The sequence below is a fragment of the Elephas maximus genome, chromosome 14 (genome assembly GCF_024166365.1).
Source record: "Elephas maximus indicus isolate mEleMax1 chromosome 14, mEleMax1 primary haplotype, whole genome shotgun sequence".
In the NCBI taxonomy this organism is placed as follows: Eukaryota; Metazoa; Chordata; class Mammalia; order Proboscidea; family Elephantidae; genus Elephas; species Elephas maximus.
In genome coordinates, this window is record NC_064832.1 from 50052234 (window position 1) to 50078873 (window position 26640).

The window sequence follows — 26640 nt, forward strand, 5'->3', positions numbered from 1 at the left end:
ATTCTTCTCCAACACCATAATTCAAAGGCCTCAATCTTTTTTGGTCTTCCTTATTCATTGTCCAGCTTTCACATGCATATGAGGCGACTAAAAATACTGTGGCCTGGGTCAGGCACACGTTAGTCCTCAAAGTGACATCTTTGGTTTTTAACACGTTTTAACACAGAGAGTTGCTTTTATGAGTTGGAATCGACTCTATGGCAGTAGGTTTGCCCAATGCAATACGTTGTTTGATTTCTTGACTGCTGCTTCCATGGGCATTAATTGTGGATCCAACTAAAATGAAATCCTTGACAACTTCAATGTTTTTCCATATATCATGATGTTTCTTATTGGTCCAGTTGTGAAGATTTTTGTTTCCTTTATACTAGTTTTTTTATGTTGAGATATAATACATAGTGAAGACTATAGTCTTTGATCTACATGAGTAAATGCTTTAGGTCCTCTTCATCTTCAGCAAGCATGGTTGTGTGATCTGCATAATCACAGGTTAATAAATTTTCCTCCAATCCTGTGGTCACATTCTTCTTCATATAGTCTAGCTTCTCAGATTATTTGCTCAGCATACAGATTGAGTAAGTAGGATGAAATAATACAGCCCTGACACACACCTTTCTTGATTTTAAACCACTCAGTATCCCCTTGTACTGTTCGAACGACTGCCTTTTAGTCTGTGTGCATTTTCCTCATGAGCACAGTTAAGTGTTCTGGAATTCCCATTCTTTTTCAGTGTTATCCATAATTTGTTATGATCCACACAGTCCAAAGCCTTTGCATAATTGATAAAACACAGATAAACATCTTTCTGGTATTCTCTGCTTTCACCCAGGATCCATCTGACATCAGCAATGATAACCCTCATTCCTTGTCCACTTCTGAATCTGGCTTGACTTTCTGGCAGTTCCTTGTTGATGTACGGCTGCAACTGTTTTTGAATGCTCTTTAGCAAAATTTTACTTGCGTGTGATATTAACGATATTCTTTGATAATTAGTTTTTGCATTCTGTTGGATCACCTTTCTTTGGAATGGTCATGTATATGGATCTCTTCTAGTCAGTTGGCCAGGTAGCTGCCTTCTAAATTTTTTGGCATAGACAAGGGAGCACTTGCAGTGTTGTGTCCCTTTGTTGAAACATCTTAATCGGTATTCAGTCAATTCCTGGAGCCTTGTTTTTCGCCAGTGCCTTCAGTGCAGCTTATACTTCTTCCTTCAGTACCATCCTGAGATGGTTGAACATCGACCAGTTCTTTTTGATACAGTGACTCTGTGTATTTCTTCCATTTTCTTTTTAGGCTTCCTGAGTTGTTCAATATTTTGCCCATAGAATCCTTCAATATTACAACTCAAGGCTTGAATTTTTCTTCAGTTTTTTCAGCTTTAGAAATGCTGAGCATGTTCTTCCTTTTTGGTCCTTATTGTAATTGCTCTAATAAAGATTGGGATAGTAGGTGGCCACTTTACTTAGAAAAGAAAAAAAGCGGTAGTGATAGAAGAGGTACCGGGTTGTTAAGGGAAATGGAAATGAAAGACCTCGTTTTTCATTTCCTACCATTTGTGTGTCATTGTATTCCCCTTCTGAATTACCTTTAGTAGAATTGTGATTATCCTATCTGCCATGCTTATTAAAGATTTGGACATGGAATCCCATGGATTCTTTCAGCTTAATGCTGGTATACCAATTTAAATTCTTGTCAGTACTTTTTCCTGCCCCAGTGGATCTGTAGGAGCCCTCATGGCGTAGTGGTTAAAAGCTTGGCTGCTATCCAAGAGGTCGGTGCTCAGATCCACCAGGCGCTCCTTGGAAACCCTATTGGGCAGTTGTGCTCTGCCCTATAGGGTCACTATGAATAGGAACCAACTTGATGGCACCTAACAATGGCAATAACAACGACAAAACAACATTGTACCTGTAAGCTGTATTGCATTGAGTTCATCTGTACAAAAATAAAATAGTACCTTCTCTCAGGATATGACTCTTAATGGCAAATTTTGTGTCCAAATTCTTACTAGATTTGTTATGTTACTAATCTTGTTAAATATGGTTAAGTATTGTATTTTCCCAAACAACGTTCCTAAATGGAACTTATAAGCCATTTTCCTCTGTCCTGAAAGAGGAGGGCGTCAGCAAGTTAATTATCTAAATGTCCCTGGGTGGGTACAGTAAGTGCCTATAAGAAATAGTAGCAAAAACCAGATTTTAAGCAGTTATGATCCATTTATATTGTAGAGATGGAAACAAGTCGTTGTTAGGTGCCGTCGAGTCAATTCCGACTCAAGAGTGACCCTATGCACCACAGAACGAAACACTGCCCGGTCCTGCGCCATCCTTACAATCGTTGTTATGCTTGAGCCCATTGTTGCAGCCACTGTGTCAGTCCATCTCATTGAGGGTCTTCTTCTTTTCTGCTGACCCGGTACTTTACCAAGCATGATGTCCTTCTCCAGGGACTGATCCCTTCTGACAGCATGTCGAAAGTATGTAAGATGTACTTAGGCAGAGTAAATAGAGAAATCTTTATAGGGTAATTAAAAAATATTTTGAAAAACATTTTGGAATTTGCAGTGGGTCAGAAACTTCCATATTTGCTAAATTCAAAATAACTTTTAATATAAGCAATTTTTAAAATTATCAGTAATATTTTGTTATTTCCTGTCCCTATACTGGCTTGGATAATTCAGAGTTAGTTAATTATTTTATTTTTGGATAAGAAGGAATTCATTTGTTAAATTCCCATTTTGCTATTTGAATGCCATACTTGGGCTGGCAACCTCAATGTGGCAGCAGTTTATCATGTATGGACCAGAAGCCTCTAAAATTACGTGAGGCCATTTGATGTAGGTTTTATTCAGATGTAGGTTTTTTTAGGAGTACTGTGTGCACTCATTGTCCAGATACCTCCTTTCATTTTTCATAGAGTTCCTATCCATTTGGGTTTTTTGTCATTGTCGTTTTAAAGATTGCTTTCGATGTGTCATCATCCCGGTTCAGATCAGTGTGCAATAATAGAATCTCTTTGTGATTATTTTAAGGAGGCAGGTCTCAGTTTAGACTTGAATGGATGGGTGGAGGTAGGTATCGGGAAAGAGAACTTCAGTGTTTGCTCCGATGGTTCAGTTAGAGCACCCATCCGCCTGTAAAGACACATGAAGTATGAACAGATGGGTTTTGTATCTTTCCAGTTTATGAAACATTTAGGCCAAAACCAAATGATTTGGCAGTTTTTAGTCTGACATAAGCAACTCTGATAAGAGCATTTATTATATGCATAATTGTATTCATTGTTCTCCAAATGTCATACAAAGTCCTTTTCCTCTTTTGCTTAAAAAGAAAGTTGGTCAGAAATATTGTATCGTTGGAAAGATACTTATGGCACAACAGTGCATATACAAAGACAACTTGGAAGTGTACAGGAGCAAATAAGCCGATAACTGAAATAAAACTATTATGTGCAGTAAGTACAGAGGGTGTGTGCCAGATATAGGCTGAAACTTGTTTTGTTTGGCCTGTACCAAGGCTTTACAAAACAACTGAAAGCTAACGACTGGATCTGGCTGTAACTACTTTACCTGTTTACCCTTCTGCAGACCGTCAAGAGGAGCTGAGCTGTGGCTGCCCACTTTAGAGGAGCCTGTGCTCTTTAGTTTGCCTTGGTCCTCCTTATTAGGTGGGTATCTTAGCCAGCGGATAAGGTGGACTCAAGAATTTTACCTGCTATTAGAGGAATGGATCAAAGGAAAATTGTCTCTCTCTCTCTTTACTGATTGTGTCATGGGGACCTACTGCCTGGATTTTATAAATGGGATTAAAATGATGTTGTTTATTTTATTGAAGTTTTCTGTGAATTGACTGGCTTAAACTAGGGGTTAGGCATGTATGTTTTCTATGCAGAGTATCTTCTGTACAGGAGGTGAAGATGGTTTTGGTAGTGGCGTTTATTCAATGTTCAGTATTTTTATTGAATATATGTTGAATGTTTACAGTAGGAAAAAAGACCCTCCCTGAAGTTGGTGGATAACAATTATTTTTAAAGATGTTCTTTCTGAAGTAAAGGGGATCAGAATTACAAATAAAGTGACTTACGAGTAAGATGGAATTTGAACATCAGTTGATGAAGAAAAGGAGGCGTTTTCTGAAATCATCTTTTTTAATTTCAGCGTTTATTAAAGGGATGATTTAAAATTTTATTACTTGAAGATAAAATTAGTCAGAAAGTGTTAATCTATTCAGTGAGTATCAAGTAGAAACTTAGCCCTCTAGTGTCCCACATAGTTCTATTCTGTCCTATAGGGTCGCTATGAGTCGGAATCGACGCTACGGCACTGGGTTGGGTTAGCGTCCCACATGTCAGTAAAGTATATTCGCATGTATTTTTAGTTCAGAGCAGCAATGAGTGGATCTATAATGTTACTATTCCAAAATCTCGACTAGAAAGGGAAAAAAAAAGTGTGTTTTTGCTGGCTGTTTTAGTGAACAAGAGTTCCCTGGGATCCCTTTCTTCTTTACGGTCCGTGCCCTTGGGTTTTATGTCCTCAAAGATGGCACATGGGAACTGATGATAATCCTCTTCCTTGAAGGGCAGTCATGCAGGTGTGCACAGGGATCAAATCCTGCCTGGCACCTGATCCAGCTTTCAGCCCCTTTCCTTCTTGGTGACCACTTTAATTCACCACTTGGTCAATCCTATTGGCTTTGTCCTTTCAGTTATTGTGTTACTGTAGTACGTTTTGAAGCCGATTTGAGATTTGACTTTTTACTTTACCACTTGCTTTATTCATTGATAATATTGGGAGTTTAAACGTTTACAGAAGCAAAAAGATTAACTTGTGAACCACAACAAAAAAAACCAAACCCAAGTTATGGTTAGTTTAGGTTCAGTCCTTCTGTGAAAATGGTCCAATATTTACAGATTGGTCACTAAGATGTTACTCAGGGAGAGATGTGAATAGGTCTCCTGTTTTTTGATAATTATGGAGTAAAGCTGAAAGGCTCAAGTCCTTTGATTTTTCAGAATAAGAGGGGTAAGGCAGACCTTGTATAACTTTGACATTGAGACTCAGACACATTTCGTTGTTTTCAGTGAATAAAATTGGTAATTGTAGATGCAAGCAGTGCAAGTGATTTCCCTGGTTTCTAGGTTTCTTCTTTTGGTGGAGGCTAGAATTGCGAGGAGAGATTTTTGAATATACAGTGAAACCTGTCAGAGCCAGAACTTGATGAAACTCTTGTTTTTATGAGTCTCCTGAGTTTTCCACCTTTGACAAGGTGCAGTCTTACAACTTTTCTCTCACTCTCTGTTAGTGTAAAATGTTTGCGTTTTCCGTCTGTGACAGGTTTCCGCCTTATACAGGTTCTAGCTTTCACAGGTTTTACTGTGTATGCTCTTGAAAAGGCCTTTTAAAGCCATTATTTGAAATAAATCACATGGTAATTGATGTACATACAGGTAAAGTCAGATATTCACTTCCTTATGGCTTCTGCCTTTAGAATTTTCATTGGACTTTCTCCCTCTCCCTTTTTAGTAGATTTTATTTTTGAGGGGTGGTTTTGGATTTACAGAAAAATTGTGCAGAAAGTAGAGTTCCTATATACAACTCTCCTCCTGCACAAAGTTTCTGCTATTATTAACATCTTGCATTCATGTGGTACACTTGTTAAAACTGATGACTCAATGTTGTTATGTTATTGCTAACTACAGTCCATAGGATTCACTGTTTGTGTTGTAGCGTCCAGTGGGTTTTAACAAATGCAGAATGTCCTGTATCCACCATTAGAGTATCATATGGAATATTTTTACTGCCCCCAAAATGACCTGTGCTCCACCTATTCATCACTTTCCTCTCCTTCTGGCACTTTGTAACTACTTATCTTTTTATTATCTCTATAGTTTTGCTTTTTCCAGAATGTCATGTAATTGGAATCGTACAGTATGTAGCCTTTTTCATACTGGGTTCTTTTGTTTAGCAGAATGCATTTAAGGTTCCTCCATGTGTTTTCGTGGCTTGATAGCTAATTTCTCTCTGTTGCCAAATAATACTCCATTGTATGGATATACCACAGTTTGTTTATTCATTCACCTATTGAAGGACATCTTGGTTGCTCCCAGTTTTTGAAAATAATGAATAAAGTTGATATAAACATTTCCATCACATTCGGGTATGTATCTAACAGTGCAATTGCTGGATTGAATAATAAACCTAGGTTTTTTTTTTTTTTTTTGCTTTGTAAGATGCTACCATGCTGTCTTTCACATTGGCTGTACCATTTTGCATTTCCACCAGCAGTGAATCAGAGTTCCTGTGGCTCTGCATCTTCACCAGCATTTGGTGGTGTCAGTGATTTGGATTTAGCTGTTCTAATTGGAGCCCTGGTGGTGCAGTGGTTAAGAGCTTGGCTGCAAACCAAAATGTCGGCAGTTCCTGGGAAATCCTATGGGGCAGTTCTACTCTGTCCTGTAGGGTTGCTATGAGTTGTAAATGACTCGACGGCATGTAACAACAATAGGTATATAGTAGTATCTCGTTGCTTTGATTTGTAATTCCTTAATGACATATGGCATTGAGCATTTTTTCATGTGCTTACTTGCCATTTGTGTATCTTTTATGAGGTGTCCAGATCTTTTGTCCATTTTGTAATTGTGTTGTTTGTTTTCTTATTGAGTTTTAAGAATTCTTTGTATATTTTGGATACAGTCTTTTATCGGATATGTGTTCTGCACGTATTTTTTTCTCCCAGTCTGTGACTTGTCTTTTCATTCTCTTAACAGTATCTTTTTCAGAGAATAAATTTTTAATTTTAATGAAGTCCAACTTAACTGATTTTTTTTTTTTTTAAATGTATTGTGCTTTTGGTGTTGTATCTAAAAAGTCGTTTCAAAGCCCAGGATCACCTAGATTTTCTCCTATGTTGTCTTCTTGAAGTTGTATAGTTTTGAGTCTTACATTTAGGTCTCTGATCCATTTTGAGTTAATTTCTATGAAAGACGCAAGCTCTGTGTGTAGATTCCTTTGGGGCGGGGTGGGGGGGACATATTTGCAGTTTTTCCAGTACCGTTTACTAAAACGACTGTCCTTTCTCTGTGAATAACTTTCGTTTCTTTGTCAGAGGTCTGTTTACTGTACTGGTGTGGGTGTATTTCTGGGTCCTCTATTCTGTTCCACTGATCTGTTTTTCTATTCCTTCACCATTACTACACTGTTGTGGTCAATGTAGCTTTATAGTAAGTCTTGAAGTCGAGTAGTGTTAGTTCTCTAACTCTGCTCTTTTTCAGTACAGTGTTGGCTATTCTGGTTCCTTTGCCTTTCCATATAAACTTTAGAACCAGTTTTTTGATACCTATAAAATAACTTGCTGGGATTTTTTGACTGGGATTGTATAGATCAAGTTGGGAAGAATTGACATCTTAACGACATTAAGTCTTCATATCTATAAACATGGAATATCTCTCCTTGTATTCACATTTTTGAATTTTCATCAGAGTTTTCCTCCCCCTCATGTATATCCTGTACATAGTTTGGTAGATTTATACCTAAGTATTCCATTAAAAAAATTTTTTTGGTGCTAATGTAAATGATGTTGTGTTGTAAATTTTAAATTCCAATTGTTCATTGTTGGTATATAAGAAAGCAGCCTTGCTACCTGCTACCTTGCTGTAATTGCTTAATAGTTCTAGGAGGTTTCTTTCCCTTTACTTTTTCTTTTTTTGGTCAGTTCTTTGGGATTTTCTAATTAGACAATTGTATCATCTGTAAACAAGGGCAGTTTTATTTCTTCTTTCCTAATTTGTCTACTTTTTATTTCTTTTCTTGTCTAATTGCATTAGGTAGGACTTCCAGTATGATATTCAATAGGAGTGGTAAGAAGAAACATCTTTGCCTTATTTCTGATCTTAGTAGGAAAGCATCTAGTTTTCATCTTTAAGTATGGTGCCAGCATGTGTTTTTTTATAGATAAACTTTATCCAGTTGAGGATGTTTCCCTTATTCCTAGTTTGCTGAGAGTTTTTTTTTTTTTTTTTTTTTAATCATGAATGAGTGTTGGGTTTTGCCAAATGCTTTTTCCGTATCTATTGATAAGATCATATGATTTTTCTTCTTTACCCTGTTGATATGATCAGTTATATTAATTGATTTGCAAACGTAGAGCCAGCTTTGCATACCTAGAATAAATCCCATTTGGTCATGGTGTATACCGTATTTTTACGCAAATAATGTGGGCCCTCTATGTTTGTTTGTCACCCACCCCCCCCGTGAGGTATTTTTGTAAGTGCCACTATGCAAATATTTTTGTATGTTGCTGTAAAAAAATTAGCATAGCACGCTTACAAATGTACCTTACAGTGGAGGAAGGGATCAACTGACAAACAGTCGTAGAAGGTACATGTTATTTGTGTAAAAATACAGTAATTTTTTTTTTTTTTTTTAACACATTGTGGGCTTTGGTTAAAATTTTGTTGAGGATTTTTGGAAGATATTGGGCTGTCATTTTTCTTCTTAGTAATGTCTTTGAGTTCAGTATTAGGTAATGCATACCTCATTGAACGAGTTGGAAAGTGATCCCTCCTATTCTGTTTTTTGGAAGAGTTCGAGAAGGATTGGTATAAATTCTTTAGTGGCATTCACCAGTCAAACCATCTGCACTTGGCGTTTTCTATTTTGGAAGGTTATTAATTGTTAATTAAACTTCTTTAATAGATACAGACCTATTCAGGTGATCTATTTCTCCTTGGGTGAGTTTCTGTAGGTTGTGTCTTTCAAAGAATTTGTTCATTTCGTATAAGTAACCAAATTTTTGGACATAGAGTTGTTCGTAGTATTTTTTTTCCTATCTTTTTAATGTCCAGGGAGTCAGTTGTGATGGTCCCTTTTTCATTTCTACAGCTAGTAATTTGTTTATCAATTTTGTTGATTTTTTTTTTCAAAGAACTAGCTTTTGATTTCATTGATTTTTCTGTATTAGTTTCTTATTTTCAATTTCATTGACTTCTGGACTTCCTCTTTTTATATGTTGTAGGAATGGGTATTTTTAGTCCAACAATTTTTGAATCTCTAATTTGGTTTTTGGTTTAATCATTAGTTAATATTAGTTTCTGGACCTTTTACTGTGAAACTAGAACTATTCTTGTTTAAAATATTTTGGAACTCACTGATTGAATTTGCCTAGTTGTGCTGTGGGTGTTGTTTTGGTGAAGTGTCTAATTGATTAGGTAATTGATTTGTATAGATGTTAGCTTTTCTTTATGAGAAGACCGTATCCTAATACTAGCATTAGTTGTTTCATAAGTAAAAGTAGTGTGTTGTAATGAAAAGTTATCACAATATGGGCTGAACTGCGAGTAAGGAGGTACACGTGGATATTTGTTTTAACTTTGCCATTATTTAAGTTTGTATTTTTTCAGCAAGTTTAATTAACATCTCTATTCCCCTTTTCTTTATCTGTAAAACTGAAGAGGTAACCTTTAATTATCTTTTAAGATCTATACTAATTTATCAGACATCCTATAATTTTTTAATTTTAATTGCCCTTCTAGAAAACAACATAGTCTATCAGTTGCTATATACTGTATTTCCAGTGTGTGGGAGTTTGGAAATTGTGTTTTTGTAATTAACCAATCAACATTTAATATATCATCCATATTCCTTTGTGTACTGTTGCTTTCTAAAATTGGTCTCAACCTATACTTAAAATTTCTCGTTTTCTAGCCAGAGTGGTCTAGGATAACACCTCTAGGACGTGCTTCACACCTTCTTAAGTCCATGTTTTGCTCATACTGTTCCCTTTCTATGAACATTCCCCCTTTGTATCCCCGTATCATTTCTTTTATAATTACTTTGGCCTTGTATGATTATTATTTATATATTGTGTTATGCTGTATATGAGACTGTGCACTCTTTGAAGACAAGTGTTTAATATTCATCTCCTTACTAACCTTCATGCTGATTGGCCCAGTACTTTTTATATGATAGAGTCTTAATTAATGTGTGTAGAATCAAATATGTGAGATGATATGTAATTTACTACAGACCTCGTCTACATTCCAGAGGAGGGATGAGAATCAGGATCAGCCCAAAGCTGATGCCTATGAGGTGGAGGTCAGACAGCTCCACTCTCCAACTTTTTCACCATATCTGACACCAGCCGTCCTCACCACAGCACTGTCCACTTCTCTGCTGGGTTCAACAATTTGTTGCAATGGCCATACAGAACTCACAGACCATATTCACGATTATGTGATTTACTGGGGAAGTAATAGGCTACAATTGGGGATCAGGATCAACTTGCAGGTAACAGGATACAATTCAAGAGCCAGGATACAGTTCTTCAGTCAGGACAGCTTTCAACCAAGACAGGTATCAGCTTCTTGGCCATGCACTGGTAGGGAAAGCTTTAGCAGCTTCTTAGCTCCTCCAGCAAGTGCCCAGAGGCACCCTATTCTGCCAAGAAGCCTCCAGCTCGAAGTCACTGAGCTCTCTCCGGCTCAATGGGTCGGCAAGCTCACTGTAGCTGCCTCGGAGCAGTCTTCTGGTTCCCGCTGCTTGTACTGCTGCTGCCATTTCTCTGCCACTGGCTGCTGCTGTGGTTGCTGCTGATTTTGGTTTCTTTTGTCGTCTCCAGTGTTACACCTCTCTCTCACCTGTGTCTAGGAGGTTCTCAGTGCAGGGATCCTGGGTCCAAAGTACGCTCTCTGCTCCAGGCTCTTCTTCCTGGTAGCAAGACTCCCCCCAATCTCTGTGGGACTGGCCCTTATGTAAGCCTGCTCTTTGTCAGTTTCAAGGTATGGGCCTCCCACCAGGACCATGAGCTGACCAATCCCTTTGGGTAGACCACAGTCACTTAACTTGTATACTAATTGACCCATTTCCACAAGGTCACTTAATCTTATTGGGTGATTTTATGCATCCTATTTGCATAGTAAACTAACCAATTCCATTGCAAGATGGTGGACTAGCTAATCATTTTGGCAGAATTATAAACCCAAGTCCAGAAAGGCCATATATAAGAGAAACCCATTGCACCACAAACAGTGAAAAATTCATAGGTTAATAAAGACATTAAATTAGCAATTCTGAATTGAAGTAGTATTTTAGCCATCCTAGTTTACTGCAAACATTTATGCTCTGTGATCACTTACATACTGGCATTCCTGCCCTCCATCTAAACATTCTTGTTGATTTGTCTGTACACTTATGCTTCTTTTTCCGTTTGTGTCCCACTTAACTACTTGCCTTCATTCCTCGTTGTAGTTTAGCACTGTCATTTTTTAAACTTTTAATGGTACCTAATTTTGTTAACATTCTTGGTTCGATTTATATGTACTCTTTTTTGATGTGGTCTGTTTCATAGGTTTGTCAATTTTATCTCCAGTAGTTCTTTTATACATTATTATTCTTTCTTTTCATCTCATTTTCTTTTGAGAAGTCATTCAATCTTTGTTTCTTAAAGGAACATGTTTTTTAGATTGTGTTCTCCAAGTAGGATTTACATTGACTTAGTGTCTTAGAATAAGTCTAAAGTTGAGACTGATCGTGGAATTGCTGGGCGTCAAGAATGAGCTTGAGTTTAGCTCTGTCAGACTTGAAGTTTTAGATGCGTGGGAGAGTGTCTGCAGTGGACATACTTATTACAAAATTATGAGACATTATTGGGCATTTTACAAGTGGACTTTTTGGGAGTAGGATCTGAAATGTAGAATTTATTACAGGATTTTAAAATGGCCATGTTGGGTGTCGGTGAGTGGGTAGACATAATTTTTCAATGTTTAGATTCAATAATCTGTTTTGATTGTCTCGGATAGAAGTGTGGTTGGTTTGGACTGGATAAAAGGACAGAGGGCAAATAAGACTGAGTAAAAAAATAGAAAACAAAGACAGGACAAGTAAAAGGTGTGTGGTAAAAAGTTGCCTGTTTTGTGCCACTTGGAGTCAATAGAATTTATTGAAGGATTCTTGAGAACATTATGTTAAAGAAAGGGGACTTTAGAAACTGATGTAAGAAAGTAGCTTAAGGACATTTCTGTTGGACTAAGTTAAAAAATGCATGATTTTCAGTTTAATTTTTACATCATATCTCAGTCTCTTTTAAGAACTTACTGTGTTACCATATATTAAGTCAGATATTATAATAGCAAAGCATATCTCATGCATTCCTTAAGAAGTATATCAACTTTTAAATAGCCTTTCTGAGAAATCATATGGATAACCTTATTAATAGAAAGTCCTTTTAAGGATACAAAAAAGAAAAAATATACATTTTCCATTATGTTTTATCAGAAATAGCAAATAAATGGTAATATCTAGGACTTTTTTCTAGTATTTGGAGTAGAAGCACTTTATATTAGAGAACAGAATCCTATGTAGACTTAAGATAATAATTTTGATTTTAGAAAATATTAATCCATTTATTTTACTTTAACAGGTATCTTTCAGATGAAGGCATTGAAGCTTGTACAAGTTCTCCTGACAAAGTCAATGTAAATGACATCATCCCGATTGCTCTCAATGTAGGTTATTTTATTAATTTATAAACACTTTTAACATGGAAGCTATATTCATGAAAAATTTCTCATAGAATAAGCTATATTTTGTGATAAGTAATATAGAGAATACTTTTTTATTGTCCATTTTAAATTGCAGTGATGTTTGCTGAATTTGATGATCTCAAATCAGCCGACTTTATTAGAAATGTGTGTTTCGTAGCATTTATTTCACAGAATCCAACGACGAAGAAAAATAATGCAATTAATACTAGTTTTTTTAACCCAGTGATCAGTTATAGAGTTTCATAATATGGCTATATAATAGCAGTGAAATCTGACTATATTCATTTCAAAGAAACTCTAGCCAGGTTATGTTTTGACAATTGGATTTGTTGTTTCAGAGTAACTTTTCCTGATGAAAAAAGTAATATGTACATCTTGTAGGAAACTTGAGAAAATAAAGAAAAGCAAAATATGAAAACTAAACCCACCTGTAATTACTGTTATGTTTTCACATGGATTTCTTTTCCGTCTCTCATTACCTTTTTCATAATTGGAATTGGCTTTTGATTTTGTTGTTGTTTGAAATATAAATATAAGCAAACTAATATTCTTTTTCAATCCCTCAGCTACTCCTGTGGAAGTTTTTCATGTTACCTTTTCAATTACAGTTTATTAACAATAAAATTTGTATATTTCAATATGTGATCAATGAAATTCACAGTAGAACTATTTTCTGACAATTGCATCACGTCGTTACAAAGTGAGTTTAATGGAAGGTGGAGATGATATTAATAAGAACATATAAAATGAAATATATTACTTTTTAACTTCTTTAAAATTGCTTAAATTTATACAACTAAATTTGAGTTTAAACATATAAAAATTATGCTCTGAACTCATTTTTTTTTCCAGTTTTTAAAATTTTATCTAATAAGACTGAAAAATTATTTGTTTCTGAACTGAATATTTAGGCTTTTAACAAAGGAAAGACAAAAGGTTTTTAGAGTAAGCACTAGTTAGAAATTTTACATGTTATTTATGAGTAAAAATAGTAGTAGTCCCTAGACACTTCAACTTTCTTTGACTTGCACTGGGAAATTAGTGAATTCTACTAGTGAATTCAACTTTTTATCAGTGTTACAAAAACTGTACTTTATTTCTATGTTTATTTAAGAAAAGAAAAACTTTCTAGAAATGATAGGAAGGTGATTTTGTGACAATTATCTATTCTTTTTCTTATTTATATACTTAGGTAAGATATATATGTATTTATATAAAAAGTGTTTTTATATTTTTCATAGTAGTGAACTAGCTATAATTTTATGTGAAATTAATCAAGATGAAGTATTTGTGCTGTGCACACAAGAGATACAAGATAACTATTTCTGAATGAATGAATTTGTCTTTATAATTTTCTCTGACATATATAGTTGAAACCCAATCCAAAGCTACTATGATATATGATAAAACAAAACAAAAACTTTTAATCAGGGTGAACCTCACACTAAACAGATTATTTTTCAAGTCTATTACCTTTTAATAGAGTCAGGCAATTAGAGTATCCTGTTGAATTTTTTCAATTGAGTGATGGTGGTTTTATTAATCAGTAATAATACCCTGGTGGCATAGTAGTTAAGAGCTATGCCTGCTAACCAAAAGGTTGTCAGTTTAAATCCACCAGGTGCTCCTTTGAAACCCTATGGGGCAGTTGTACTCAGTCCTACTGGGTCGCTATGAGTCGGAATTGACTCGATGGCAATGAGTTTGGTTTTGGCTGATAATTTAACATTAATTATTGTAAGATTGGACATCTTAATTGTACAGTTTTTTTTTTTTTAACCTACCAGGAAAATACAATGAATATATGAGATTTTTGTTTTGTGGGTCCTCATGAGCATTCATGTGTTTGATTATCTCCTAGAAGAACTCTTGGGACTCAGCACATGCTCATGGGTAAGGTTTATTACAGAGAAAACATACACAACAGGACTGGCAATGGAAAAAGACATAGTAGTGTGGAGAAATCTATGTACAAGCTTTCTTATGTTCTCTTCCCTCTGTGAAGGGACACACTGAGCTTGCGCTTTTCCTCCAGCAATGAAAAATGCAATGGCATGTGTACAATATTTCTGCCCAGAGAAGCTCATTACAGACTTGGTGCCCAAGGCTTTTATTGTTCTGGTCATGAAGGTAGCTTCTACCTATCATGTAGCAAAGTTCCAGACTCCTAGAAAAAAAAGCAGGTGTTCACCATAAATCACGTTGTGTGTACAAACAGTCTAAACAGTGAACCACACTTTCAGGTAGGGAATGGTTGAAATGCCAGGTTCCCAGATGTCAGCCTAGGGCCAACATTGTAAGCAGGTTCTTCTAAACACAGCAGGCTCAGCCTGCTGTGTTAACTATTTTCTGCATAGATTTTTATGTGGAAAAGGAGAGTCCTTAATTTTGTTTTCTGTAAAGTGGAAAATAAGAATATTGAGGAAAGGAATTGAAATCAAGGATGTAGTTCTGGGGTACAAATAACTGAATTATTCAGAAAGAAAATTAAGCGGTAGTCCAGTCTTAAATTACTGAACACTCTTTGTAAAAATTAAAAAGCAAGTTATTTTTTAAAAATTTCTCTGAGATTCTGTGTAGTATAAAATGATTTACCAAGTAGATATTCTATTGAACTTGAGGAAATAGTAATCTTTGTGTGTGTATGTGTACATGTGTGTGTCTGTGTATATGTAGCTGGATGCTTTATAAATTATAAGAAAAATTTAATAGACTAAATATCTACTGCGTTTTTTTTATGTTCAGTGTAAAAGTATTCTTGGACCCAGTTATTCTAGTGATCCTGATAAAATGGGGCCTGGATAATAAAGCTATTGCAGTATTACAAGTTGACTTTGAATTTAGGATCTTCAAAGATTTTTTTTTTTTTTTACTAAAAATACATTAAAATATCATTTATTTATTATATGTGTGTATAATTTTTTTAAAGTATTATGCAAACTTTGAATATATTGTCTTCTTTTAGCCTGACAATAGCTTTGTGAGATAGGGTTGGTGAGCAGTCAGGGTGTTCTCTGCTTGTGGTACCAATTACATCAGACCAGTTCAGGAAACCTCATCCTCCCTTCCCTGGTCAGTCCAGACCCCAGGTGCTCCACACAGCCCTTTCTCTCTCATCCCCATTTACCCAGGGCTTGCTGGCCCCCTCTGTGTCTTATGTCCCAAAATTTGTTGAAACGAGTCACAAATTGTGGTAAAGGGGCTATCCTTAATAGAAGGAAAAAAGATACAAACACAGAGGGCAAGGTCCTAGTGGGGACTTGGTGCAGAGCTTCCATGTCCCCTGGGGACATGCTTACCCTCCGGAAAGGAAATGTTCATTCTCTCCACCCAGGAAGCTACATAGCCTCCATCTTCCAAGGCCTTTACTGGCCTCACCACATGGCCATGAGAGATTACATCATGCCTTCTTGAGGCCTAGTCAGGACTGGGCCCCCAGGCGGTCCCTCTTGGTCTGGTCACGCCCACTCATTGACCTCACATGTGATCAGGCTCTCACTCAGGACCAAAGGCCAAATAGCTTACTGCAAGGTAGGTGGCTCCACACTTCACAGTTGGTAATATTTTTTCCATTTTATATAAGAATAAATTAACTGAGTTTAGAGAATTTGTGATAGTGTCCAAGGTTGTATGGTTGATTAATTACAGCTTGAAATGAATCAAACTTTAGGATTTTAGTCAAGGGCTCATTTCTACTTTACATCGATGCCTCATTTTAGCTTGAATGTTTGAATTAAATTTCATGATTACTGATGAACAGTTATTTCAGCCTTTGAGTGACTTCAAAATGTGCCTATATTTTTATGAATTGTTAGTTGTGTCATTGACCTAATAGTTGTTATGCATGTTTAAATGATACAAAATGTTATCATATTGTTGTTGTATATTCACTGACATAATTATGATAGCTGGCATTCACTGAGTGGTAACTCTGTGCCAGTCATTGTGTTTCACATGGATTGACATTTAATGCTCGAAACAACCATAACATAGGAAAAACTGATAAAAGAAAGTATTTTTTTACCCTTGTATTGTTCAGAATTTTCACAGTGAAAAAGCGTAGAACCTGAGGCACAGTTTATAATTTAAAAGACTGGAAAGGATTGGCGGGCATTGTGCAATATATATGCTTGTGTCTTAGGTTGACCAGGTAAAGGTATTCCACACACGAGGATACTCTGTGATTGTAGATGTTTGAAGAAGACTCTCCTGTCTCTATATATTCATTTTACATCACATGTAATCATCTGGTGTTTTCTCCTTAAGTCTAACCTAAATTTCTCACTTATAATTTATGTGAATAAATGCACTATATTTTCTTTATTCTGCACTTAAGGCCATGAAGAGTTACTGTTTACTATATTTTAAGAAGTAACAGAACCATGCAAATGTAGTTATTAAATCAGCCTCACTATCTCAAGTGTCGGCATCGACTCGACGGCACTGGGTGTTTCGGTGGGATCTCAAGTGTCAGGTTAATTTCTTAGCTGAAATAATTGGGCCTTTTTCATGAATACTGATACTTTTCATTTGAGTAAATTTTTTTTACCATTCCTTTAGCTTTCACTTCTTAAAGAAGCCATAATATTTAAAAGTCCTCTTTTTATGTAGATTAGGTAGTAGCTGAAGTTTTCTTTTTATATCAGAAATGGCTGGAACTTTATCTTAGTCCATTATGGTTTTCATTTTACGTATTGCTTTGGTCTGTTGAGTAGTAATGTACTTCAGTATTTTCAGATAGTCACTTGTGTGCTACCTTCTATTTGTGTAATTTGTTTAAGCAGATGAAATAAATACCGTAGTGAAGTCTTACTGTAATTTCTTTGCTATTGCAGTGGCATTATTCCCTGAAATACTTGTATGATATATTATGGGTATCATAGTCATGTATTTTCATGTCCCTGCATATCAAGTTTATGTAGGGTTCAGTTGTAAACATATACTGTGTTTATATACTCAAAAGCAGTCATTTAATTTTGGATTGTGGCATTAATTTTTAGGTAAGACTAAATTTACATAAAATCAACCTTTGGATTTTAGTGGAGAATAGTTAGTATGTTGAAAGTTTTACTTAAAGAAATATGACCAGAATTGACACTTTGTATATTACTGTTCAACTTATTGGCACACTTTAAGCAACTTTATGTATTGTGCTATGTTATTTGTAAGATTGATTATAGCTATGACTCTCATATTCAATAGACATTTAGTTTTTTAAAACTATTGTGTTTTAGGTGAAAGTTTATATAAGATACTAGTTTCCCATTTAACAATTTTTATACAACTTGTTCCATGACATTGGTTACATTTTTTAGAATGTGTTAGCGTTCTCATTATTTCCATTCTTTTTGTTCTCTTTCCATTAATCTAGCTTCCCTGCATCTCCTTAGCTTCTCATCTTTGTTTTAGGGTAAACCATTTGGTCTCATATAGTTGATTATTTAAGGGAGTCCAGTATTCATGGGTGATATTATTCATTTTATAAGCCAATCTATTGTTTGGATGAAAGGTGACACCAAGAGTAGCCTCAGTTCCAAGTTCAAAGGGTATTTTAGGCCAATAGTTTCGGGGGTTTGTCCAGTCTCTTATCAGTCTAGTAAGTCTTGCGTTTTTTAGGAATTTGAGTTTTGTTTTATATTTTTCTCCCTTTCTGTCTCAGGCCTTCTATTGTATCCCTGGTCAGAATGGTAGGTAATGATAGACGGGCACGATCTAGTTCTGGTCTCAGGCTAAATGATGCTGTGGTTCATATGGGCTGTTAGTCCCATGGATTAGTTTCTTCTTTGAGTCTTTGGTTTCCTTCATTCTCTTTAGCTCCAGGCTAGTAGAGACTAAGAGTTGTATGTTAGATGGCCACTCGCAAACTTTTAAGACCCCAGATGCTACTCACCAAACTAGAATATAGAACGTTATGAACTATTATGCCAATTGACTGAGTTTTCCTATGAGACTATGGTCCTAAGCCTTCGAATCCAGTAATCCAATCCACGAGGTGTTTGGTCGTATCTAGGAAGTATCTGTAACTGTGCCCCCATGTGGTTTATTGTATATACTAATGTATATGTAGTGCACATAAATGTATGTATGTATGCCTACAGATGCATCTGTATGTGTACACTCATATACTCGTATGTGCCCTCCTGTACACATATATGCATACATGTCTACCTGTGTAACCACATACATATTTTTTTTTTGGTTGTTGTTGTTACAAAATTGTATGTTACAGCATTTACTAAAATTGTACCTCATTCTTGCGTACTTCTTAGTATCTTCATTTACCTTGAACAAGTTGTGCAGACTTCACCTATGTTGGGTATTGCCTTTCCCATCACCCAAAAATAACGAGTGTCTATTACGTAGAAAGTGATTCTCCCTTTCTCCTCCTCCTCTGTTGCTTTCTGAGTATATACCTATTCTAGACTTCTTATGTGAGACCATTTAATATTTGTCCTTTTGTGACTGACCTGTTTCACTCAGCATGATAACCTCCAGATTCATCCATGTTATAAGGTGTTTCGCGGGCTCCTCATTATTCTTTATAGTTGCGTAGTATTCTGTTATGTGTGTGTACCACAGTTTATCAGTTCATCTGTTGATGGACACTTAGGTTGTTTCCATCTTTTTGCTATATTTATTTAATTTTTTAATCCATAAATCCTTACGTAAGTTTATCTTTTGTTTATGAAATTTAGATTTACTTTTCTCTATGATTATATTTTAATAACAATATTTTTATTTTAGACAGATCTGAGAACAATTGGCAAGAAATTCCTCCCCAGTGACATCAATGGTGGAAAGGTAGAAAAGGTAAAGAAAAACATTAACTTCCTAAGTTAGCTAACTTTCTAAGTTATCAACATCTCTTAAATTATTGGAATTATTTTTTATCTAAAATGACTGCAACTGCACAGAAATATTTTGGAGATAAACAGGTCACAAAGTTGTCATTGTGGTGTGTTCCTGTACACATGGAAAATTGTTGAGTTAAACTTTTGGTGACTTTTCAACATTGAGTATATAAACCCTTCTGTTTCAGGAATTATAAAGAACATTTGAGACTTATTAGACATTATTGGAGCTCAGGAAAAGGACCTTTTCTTATCTTTTTATTACTTATTGTCATATTTATTTTATGAATTTGTTAATAAAAGTATAAGATTATGAGAGAAGATTAGGAGAAATTTGGCAGAACAATGCGTTTACTTATTGCTCTCATTTTGCATTACACGTATGTGTGTTCATGTTACAATTTTTTTCAGCCATCTCTCTGTTAAATAGAAGGATGAGTTTTTAGATACCAATCAGTTGTTTGCTTCCTATTCATTTATATTTAATTTCTTGTCATTTCAAAATATGCGTGAATTGTGTCAGCCAAGAGTTTCCTGTGTGCTTCTAGTCATGTTTTGAGCTATTAAGCTGAGGAACATCATTAGCTATAATCTGAAGAACTACTTTTAACATATGTTTTATGTTTGAATAAATATTCTAATTTTAACACTCAGGTATTTAAAGTATTTATTACACCTCAGATGTTTTAGGAATAATTTAAGAAGGACCAAAGATGGAACAACATAAATTTCTCCCTTTTTCTAATGTTAATCCATCTGTGGAATAGACGGTAATCATGGTGCTAGAAAGAACCAGAAGAGGGTTTCTCATCTACTCCCAGTTTTGAGGCAGATACAAGGAAGGCTCTGCGACTTCGTTTAGCAGTTCATTTTATGTTTAGCAACACTCGTGTCAGCAAACTATATTTTAGTCTAAATCTCTTATACGCAACTTAACATTAGTAATGTCTCCTTTATCTCCCCTCAGGGGAAATGGAGAACATCTGGTTACCTTCCTTTGTGAATAATTCTTTTACTGAAGACTTATAAATGTCACCCCACAGGTTTCTCTTTGATAAAGCCATCTATTTTGGTTCCTTTGTTTATTCTCATTCTCAAGCTTTTCATCCTTCTTCACTGTTCTTCTCAGAATCCTCTGCAGGTTTTTTATGTTTATTTTCTGGTCATGGTGGTATTTCTTAGAGCTCAGTGTACTCCAGAATCACCTGGGGCGGGGGTAACCCCATTGCTGCGGAGTCGATTCTGATTCACAGGTTGCTGGTCCCCAGCTCCTGCCCCTCTGAGTTTCTGATTTTGTAGGATTGTAATGAAACCCGAGAATTTTTTGAAAACATTTCCAGGAAATGTTGACTCTGCTGGTTTTGGAAGATGAGGTGACAGTCTTGGACAGGTATGATGAGTACAGCAGTTCTCTGTGGGAAAATTAAATAACATCAAAGCAGTGTTTGTGCATCTTTACAAGATGAGAGAGGAGGCCATCTTCCTACTGAGAGCTGCTTTCATTAGCCTCTTAGGGTCTCTTGGGAAGGGCCTCACTCGTGTCTTCCAGCACCCTTGGAAGCTCACTCATTAGCCTTGAGGCTCAATGCAAGGTACTGGAGTTTCACAACAGATCCGTAATCCTTCCTCTTTGCAGGTAGATTAAAGGAGTGTAGAAAGAAATGAGTGTAGAAAGGAGTCTTCAAACTTCCTCCCTTGAGTGGCCAAAAGTAAATGGTCACATGGTATTATCTAAGTCTTATTAATTATAATAACAGCTATTAAAAAAACTTTTTTTTTATTATAATTAATAAGAGATGACTCCATTTTTCAGCATTTGAGTATTTGAGAGTGGAAAGGAAGAATGGAGAGTGGATGCATCTATGCTCGGATAAGAAAGATTATAGGTCTATAGTCAGGAGAAAACAGCCCTGGGCATATTAAATTTACAACTCTTTGTTCTAAAACAGATCTCGGGCCTTCAGAAAAGTATCGTTAACTACAGTTTGAGACACTAAAATCTTGATAAGTGCTATTATCAGTTATTTTGGGAGAAGGTAAAATGCCAAAAGTCTAAGTAACTTCATTATTAATCTGATGGAGCCCTGTTGGCGTAGTGGCTGCTAGCCGAAAGGTTGTTAGTTCAAATCCACCAACCGCTCCTTGGAGACACTATGGGGCAGTTCTGCTCTGTCCTGTAGGGTCGCTGTGAGTTGGAACTGACTTGACGGCACCCAACAACAACAACAATGATAGTATTGCTCAGGTCTCTTTCTTTTTCCTCCTATTCTCTTCTTAACATTATTTTGCAATTCTTAATGTTTTCTTCATAATGTTCCCTTATAACTTGATGGAGAAGTTTCAGAGATTGAAAGCAAGTGGTGAAAATGAGAAAATGACAACTTTCTCCAGGCTTCTAAGCTTAAGCTAGATTTTCCCATAGGCAGTTCATGTGTGTTTTTTAAGCCATAAACATTGTGAGAGTGGAGGGATATATAATGGTATAGCCATATTTTGCAACTTTTTTTCTGGGTTTTCAGGGCAGGCTTTAAATTGCTCGGATACTACAGACTCCTGGAACATAGTGGCTTATGAATAAGTTAAGAATCATGGCAAAAGGCCATGATGAAAAGGAAGTAAAACCATGTTGTTTGTTGTTCTTAGGTGCCATTGAGCCGATTCCGACTCATAGCGACCCTGTGCACAACAGAGTGAAACACTGCCCAGTCCTGCACCATCCTCACAGGATGTTATGTTTGAGCCCATTGTTGCAGTCTCTCAAACTGCTTAATATTTTTCATATTCCTCACTAAGTTTGATATTTTGCTGTGGTTATTTTAATAGCTTTAGCTTCTGATTCAAGGTATAGAAGTCAATTATAAAATATAGATAAATGTAAAAATTCTGTGTGACCAGTGCAGCTATGTGAGGGTCCTGATGTAGAGCTCTCACAGGAAAGGCTTTCAGTTATGTTTATTTTTTACACCTAAGTTCTAAGGCTCACATACTGTATAAGACTTTTTAAACGTGAAACTTTGAATAAGACCAATTTCTACAAGTAGAAGTGACCCTTTTAAAGCCTCGCAATACCAGTATTAACCACTAGATGGCTTCACTGCCTTAAAATTAAAACTCAATGCCTTCTCACTCTAGGATACTCTAGAAATTGGATTTTTTTTTTTAATTGAAAAGTTTTAAGCTTAAATTTAAATAAAATCATATCAGGTTTTCCATGTGTTAATTTACTACACTTTACCAGTGCTCCTTTTAGTGACTTATTAAGATTAAACATGCACTTTTATTTTTTAGAAAAATGGGTTACTGAAACCCTAATTTTACTATGCCTTATCTACAAATGCTTTTTTAGTTGGTTGATATTTACAAATGCTTATTGGTCATTATTTATGGGAATTTTTTGACATTTAAAAGAGACTGTACAAAACAATATGTGTTAGACATAATTTTCTGGTAATTGAATAACAAACTGTTACCTTTACTTTAAAGATAATTTTTTTTTTTTTATTCTCTCAGAGAAGAAAATGCTAGAGAGGGGAAGGAGTAAGACATGGAATAGGCAGATGACCCTGGGAGAAGTCTTACTTTTAACTGGTAGTCCCACCTTCTTTTCCCAGAATTTCATCTGCTGTAATTACTCTGAATGATTGAAAAAAGCAAATTATGTTTTGTGCTGTTATTTTGACGTATAAATGGACTTTTTTTTTTTTTAAACTTTCAGGAAATCCCAAGTTTGGGAAAACCTATTTGATATTATTTGGTCTACTTCTCAATTACCAGGCATTTGCTATGTGCTATTTTAAAATTTTCTAAGGGATAGAACCATTCACATCTTCCAGTAAATGTACCAATATCTTTATGATTCAGAAAGTTTTTCTTTTCTTATTATTATTTTGATCTGATTCCCCTTGATAAATATGAGTACCATTTGAAAATTTTGAGATTAAGGTTAAGGGCTACCTTTCCAAAGATGGGAACCCTGGTGGCATAGCGGTGAAATGCTATAGCTGCTAACCAAAAGGTCAGCAGTTCGAATCCACCAGGTGCTTCTTGGAAGCTCCACGGGGTGGTTCTCCTCTATCGTATAGGGTCGCTATGATTCAAAATCAACTTGATGGCAACGGGGATTTTTTTTCCCCCCAAAGATATTTGTTTCAGTGCTCCTGATGCCTTTGATCTGCTTTCCAGCTGATCTTTTTTGCTATGCCAAGCTCCTAAGTTATTTAGGAGAACCCTGGTTTTTAGTAAAATCATCACCATCATCACCTTCTTTATCTTCCTCTGCCGTTTATTGAGAGCTTATTCTGTGCTAGTTCCCGTATTACTTTCAATGTAATATGCAATCTTCAGAACAACACTAAGAAATAGCAATTATTACTCCCTTCCCTTTACTTTAGAGGTGAGAGAGCTGCAGCTTCCCCAAGATCATCATCTTCTGTTGCTGCCGCACGTTAGTCATCGCCAGGGGAATGACGTGTGCTTCTCTCCGCTGCCAGGCAAAGTGCTACTTACTCTTCAAACTTCAACTTCAATGCTACTTCTCCTCTCCTAATTTTCTTGACCTCTTTTGAGTAGAATTAAATTTTAACATTTCATATTCCTGTTGTCCTTTATTCTTACGTCTATTTTTAGCATGTAAGAAATCATGTCATTGTTTTAGAATGGTACAACAGAAAGAAGACAGGCTTTGGTGTGAGACAGACTGGAGTTTGTCAAAATCAAAATCCTGATTTTACCTCTTACTAACAGAGTGGTCACTGGCGAATAATACATGAATAATAATGTGTTTTGTAGTTCTAAACCCACCAAAAAAAAAAAGAAGAAACAAACCCGTTTCCACTGAGTCAATTCCAATGCATAGGGACCCTATAGGACAGAGTTAAGAACTGCCTCATATGGTTTCCAAGGAGTGCCTGGTGGGTTCGAACTGCTGACCTTTTGGTTAGCAGCCAAATGCTTACCATTTCACCACCAGGGCTCCTTGTAGTTCTGAACGTATATTAAATCACTTATGTGAAGAGTCTGGCGTATTTTCTGGTATATCTAGCTAAATAGATTATAATAAAAACAAAAGGATTATTAAGCAGTTTTTGGATGTCCTAGTTGTGCTAGGTGCAAGGGATGTAAACATTAAGAAAGCAGCCTCTACCCTCTTGGAGCACATAGCCTATTGAGAGGAAAGCCAACAATATGAATGCAGTGAAACAAAGGGTGTGTACACACAACAAAAGGGGACCTGGTTCAGCTTAGTGAGGTGGGGAGGCTACTTTTCTTGTTAGACTCTTAGCTTTTAGACCTGTGATTCTAAAGCAGGGACTAGTGGGCAGACCCCAGTGCGGGGGAATGTTCGGAGTCTTCGGGTAGGAGAATGTGTGTGTGTGTGTGTATACATATACACACATGGTTGTGATCAGTGGTTAAGTGATCAGCTGCTGATTGAAAGGTTGGCAGTTTGAACCCACTCAGTGGCACCACAGGGAAAAAAGCCTTGGAGAGATGCTCCTGAAAAGATTACCTGTTGCCATCGAGTAGATTTCCACTCCTAACAACCCTATAGTACAGAGTAGAGCTGCCCCATGAGGTTTCCAAGGCTGTAAATCTTTACAGAGCAGACTGCTGCATCTTCCTCCTGCGGTGTGGCCCGTAGGTTCGAATTGCTGACCTCTTGGTAAGCAGCCGAGAACCAAACCACTGTGTTTCTTTCCATAAAGATTACAGCCTAGAACACCCTTTGGGACTGTTCTGCTCTGTCACATGGGGTCATTAGCTGTCGAAATTGACTTGATGGCACCAAACAACAGCATATGTATACATTTATATATAGATGTATGTGTATGTCTTTCTAGCTATTGACCTATTGATCGTACACCACATTCAGTATTATTATTTCTATTGGGGAAACAAAAAAAGGCTATTTTGTTTAACAAACTATAGAAAATGGAGCTTGATGAACCCTTGACTAATAATAATACACAGAAGATAAGTACAGTCTTGCGTTGCTTAACACCGATGTAACAGCCTGTGAGATAGGATGTTATGTGATTTAGATGTTGTACGAACACCATACTGTAAATGAAGGTCCTTTCAGATATTCCAGAATGAGGAGGTTTTGTCCATATTGAAAATTTGCTGGGGCAAATTACCTCCCTCTGCAATTAGTTTATGTAAGGTTTCAACAAATTCTTCTACTGCCTTCATATCAGCACTCACAGACACACCACTCATTTTCACATTATGCAGTGAAAAACGTTGTTTGAAGCGCTTGAACCACACAGTGCTAACGCTAAACTTAATATCAGTAGTCTGGTCCTGCTTTTTCTTTTAGGATCTTGAGCAAGCTTCATGCCTTGGCAGTGATCATCAGCGTGCTGAGAGGGATTCGCTTTTGTGTGGGTTCTCAGTCCGTGTCATTAGCAGTTTCTCCACATCTGTTATAGGTCCCTCTCGCATTTTCATTAGCCTTGTGGTTTTCAGTGGAGCCGATCATTTAACAGCTTGGAGAATTTTTTCTTTGTTTTTGAGAATCGTTGTGATTGTCGACTGTGACATGCCTGAATTCACTACGTCCCATTCTCCAATCAGGATACCTGAACTCTATCATAACCTTATGGGACCATGTACGTACATGTTGTCAGACACTTTCCGAATGGAGGTTACGTAGCGCATGACTGTATAATGGACATTTGTGATTACTAGAACCTGAATTCTCACCTTCTGTTTGGGGAAATTTCCCATCTTCAAGTCTTGGTGATGGAGAAGCAAAAATTGCCCGATGCTTTTTTCCCAGCCTCCTTCACAGCTGTACCATACCTGTGCACCTCAGCTCTGCTAGGGCAAATGGTACAAGTCAGGGCTTTCCCTCACTTCCTAGAACTGGTTCATCAGCACATTACTGTCATCAAACCAATACTGTGGTTTGATTTTGAGTGTTTTTCTTAATGCATATGCTACAGACCTTGTTCTCTAGTTCTGACATTTCAATCAACTATCCAATATCTTAATTAAAAAAAAAATTATGTAAATTATTTGAAGTATTTTAATGTAATATTTGATATATGCAAATATATACATTTTGAAGCTCAATAAATAGAGCACCTGTGAAGCCTCAGCCCGATGTAATAACTTGAACTTGACATTACTATTCTGTCTGTTTGTGTGTCCTACACTTGTTGCCGTTGAGTCGATTCTGACTCAGAGCGACCCTATAAAACAGAGTAGAACTACCATCCATAGGGTTTCCCAGGAGCAGCTGGTGAAT

General features: G+C 36.3%; 1 protein-coding gene across 4 annotated transcripts in view; it reads left to right on the top strand.

Moving 5' to 3' along the window:
• The window catches only part of TDRD3 (tudor domain containing 3), a 246058-nt gene that overhangs the window by 59151 nt on the left and 160267 nt on the right, over positions 1-26640 (top strand). For 2 of the 4 annotated variants that reach the window (XM_049853409.1, XM_049853408.1), the window contains exons 2-3: positions 12414-12498; positions 19282-19347. In XM_049853409.1, coding sequence (XP_049709366.1) covers positions 12414-12498; positions 19282-19347 — 151 coding nt within the window. Of the gene's footprint in view, positions 1-12413; positions 12499-19281; positions 19348-26640 lie in introns of those variants that run through there. The other 2 variants (XM_049853411.1, XM_049853410.1) reach the window with 2 other exon arrangements.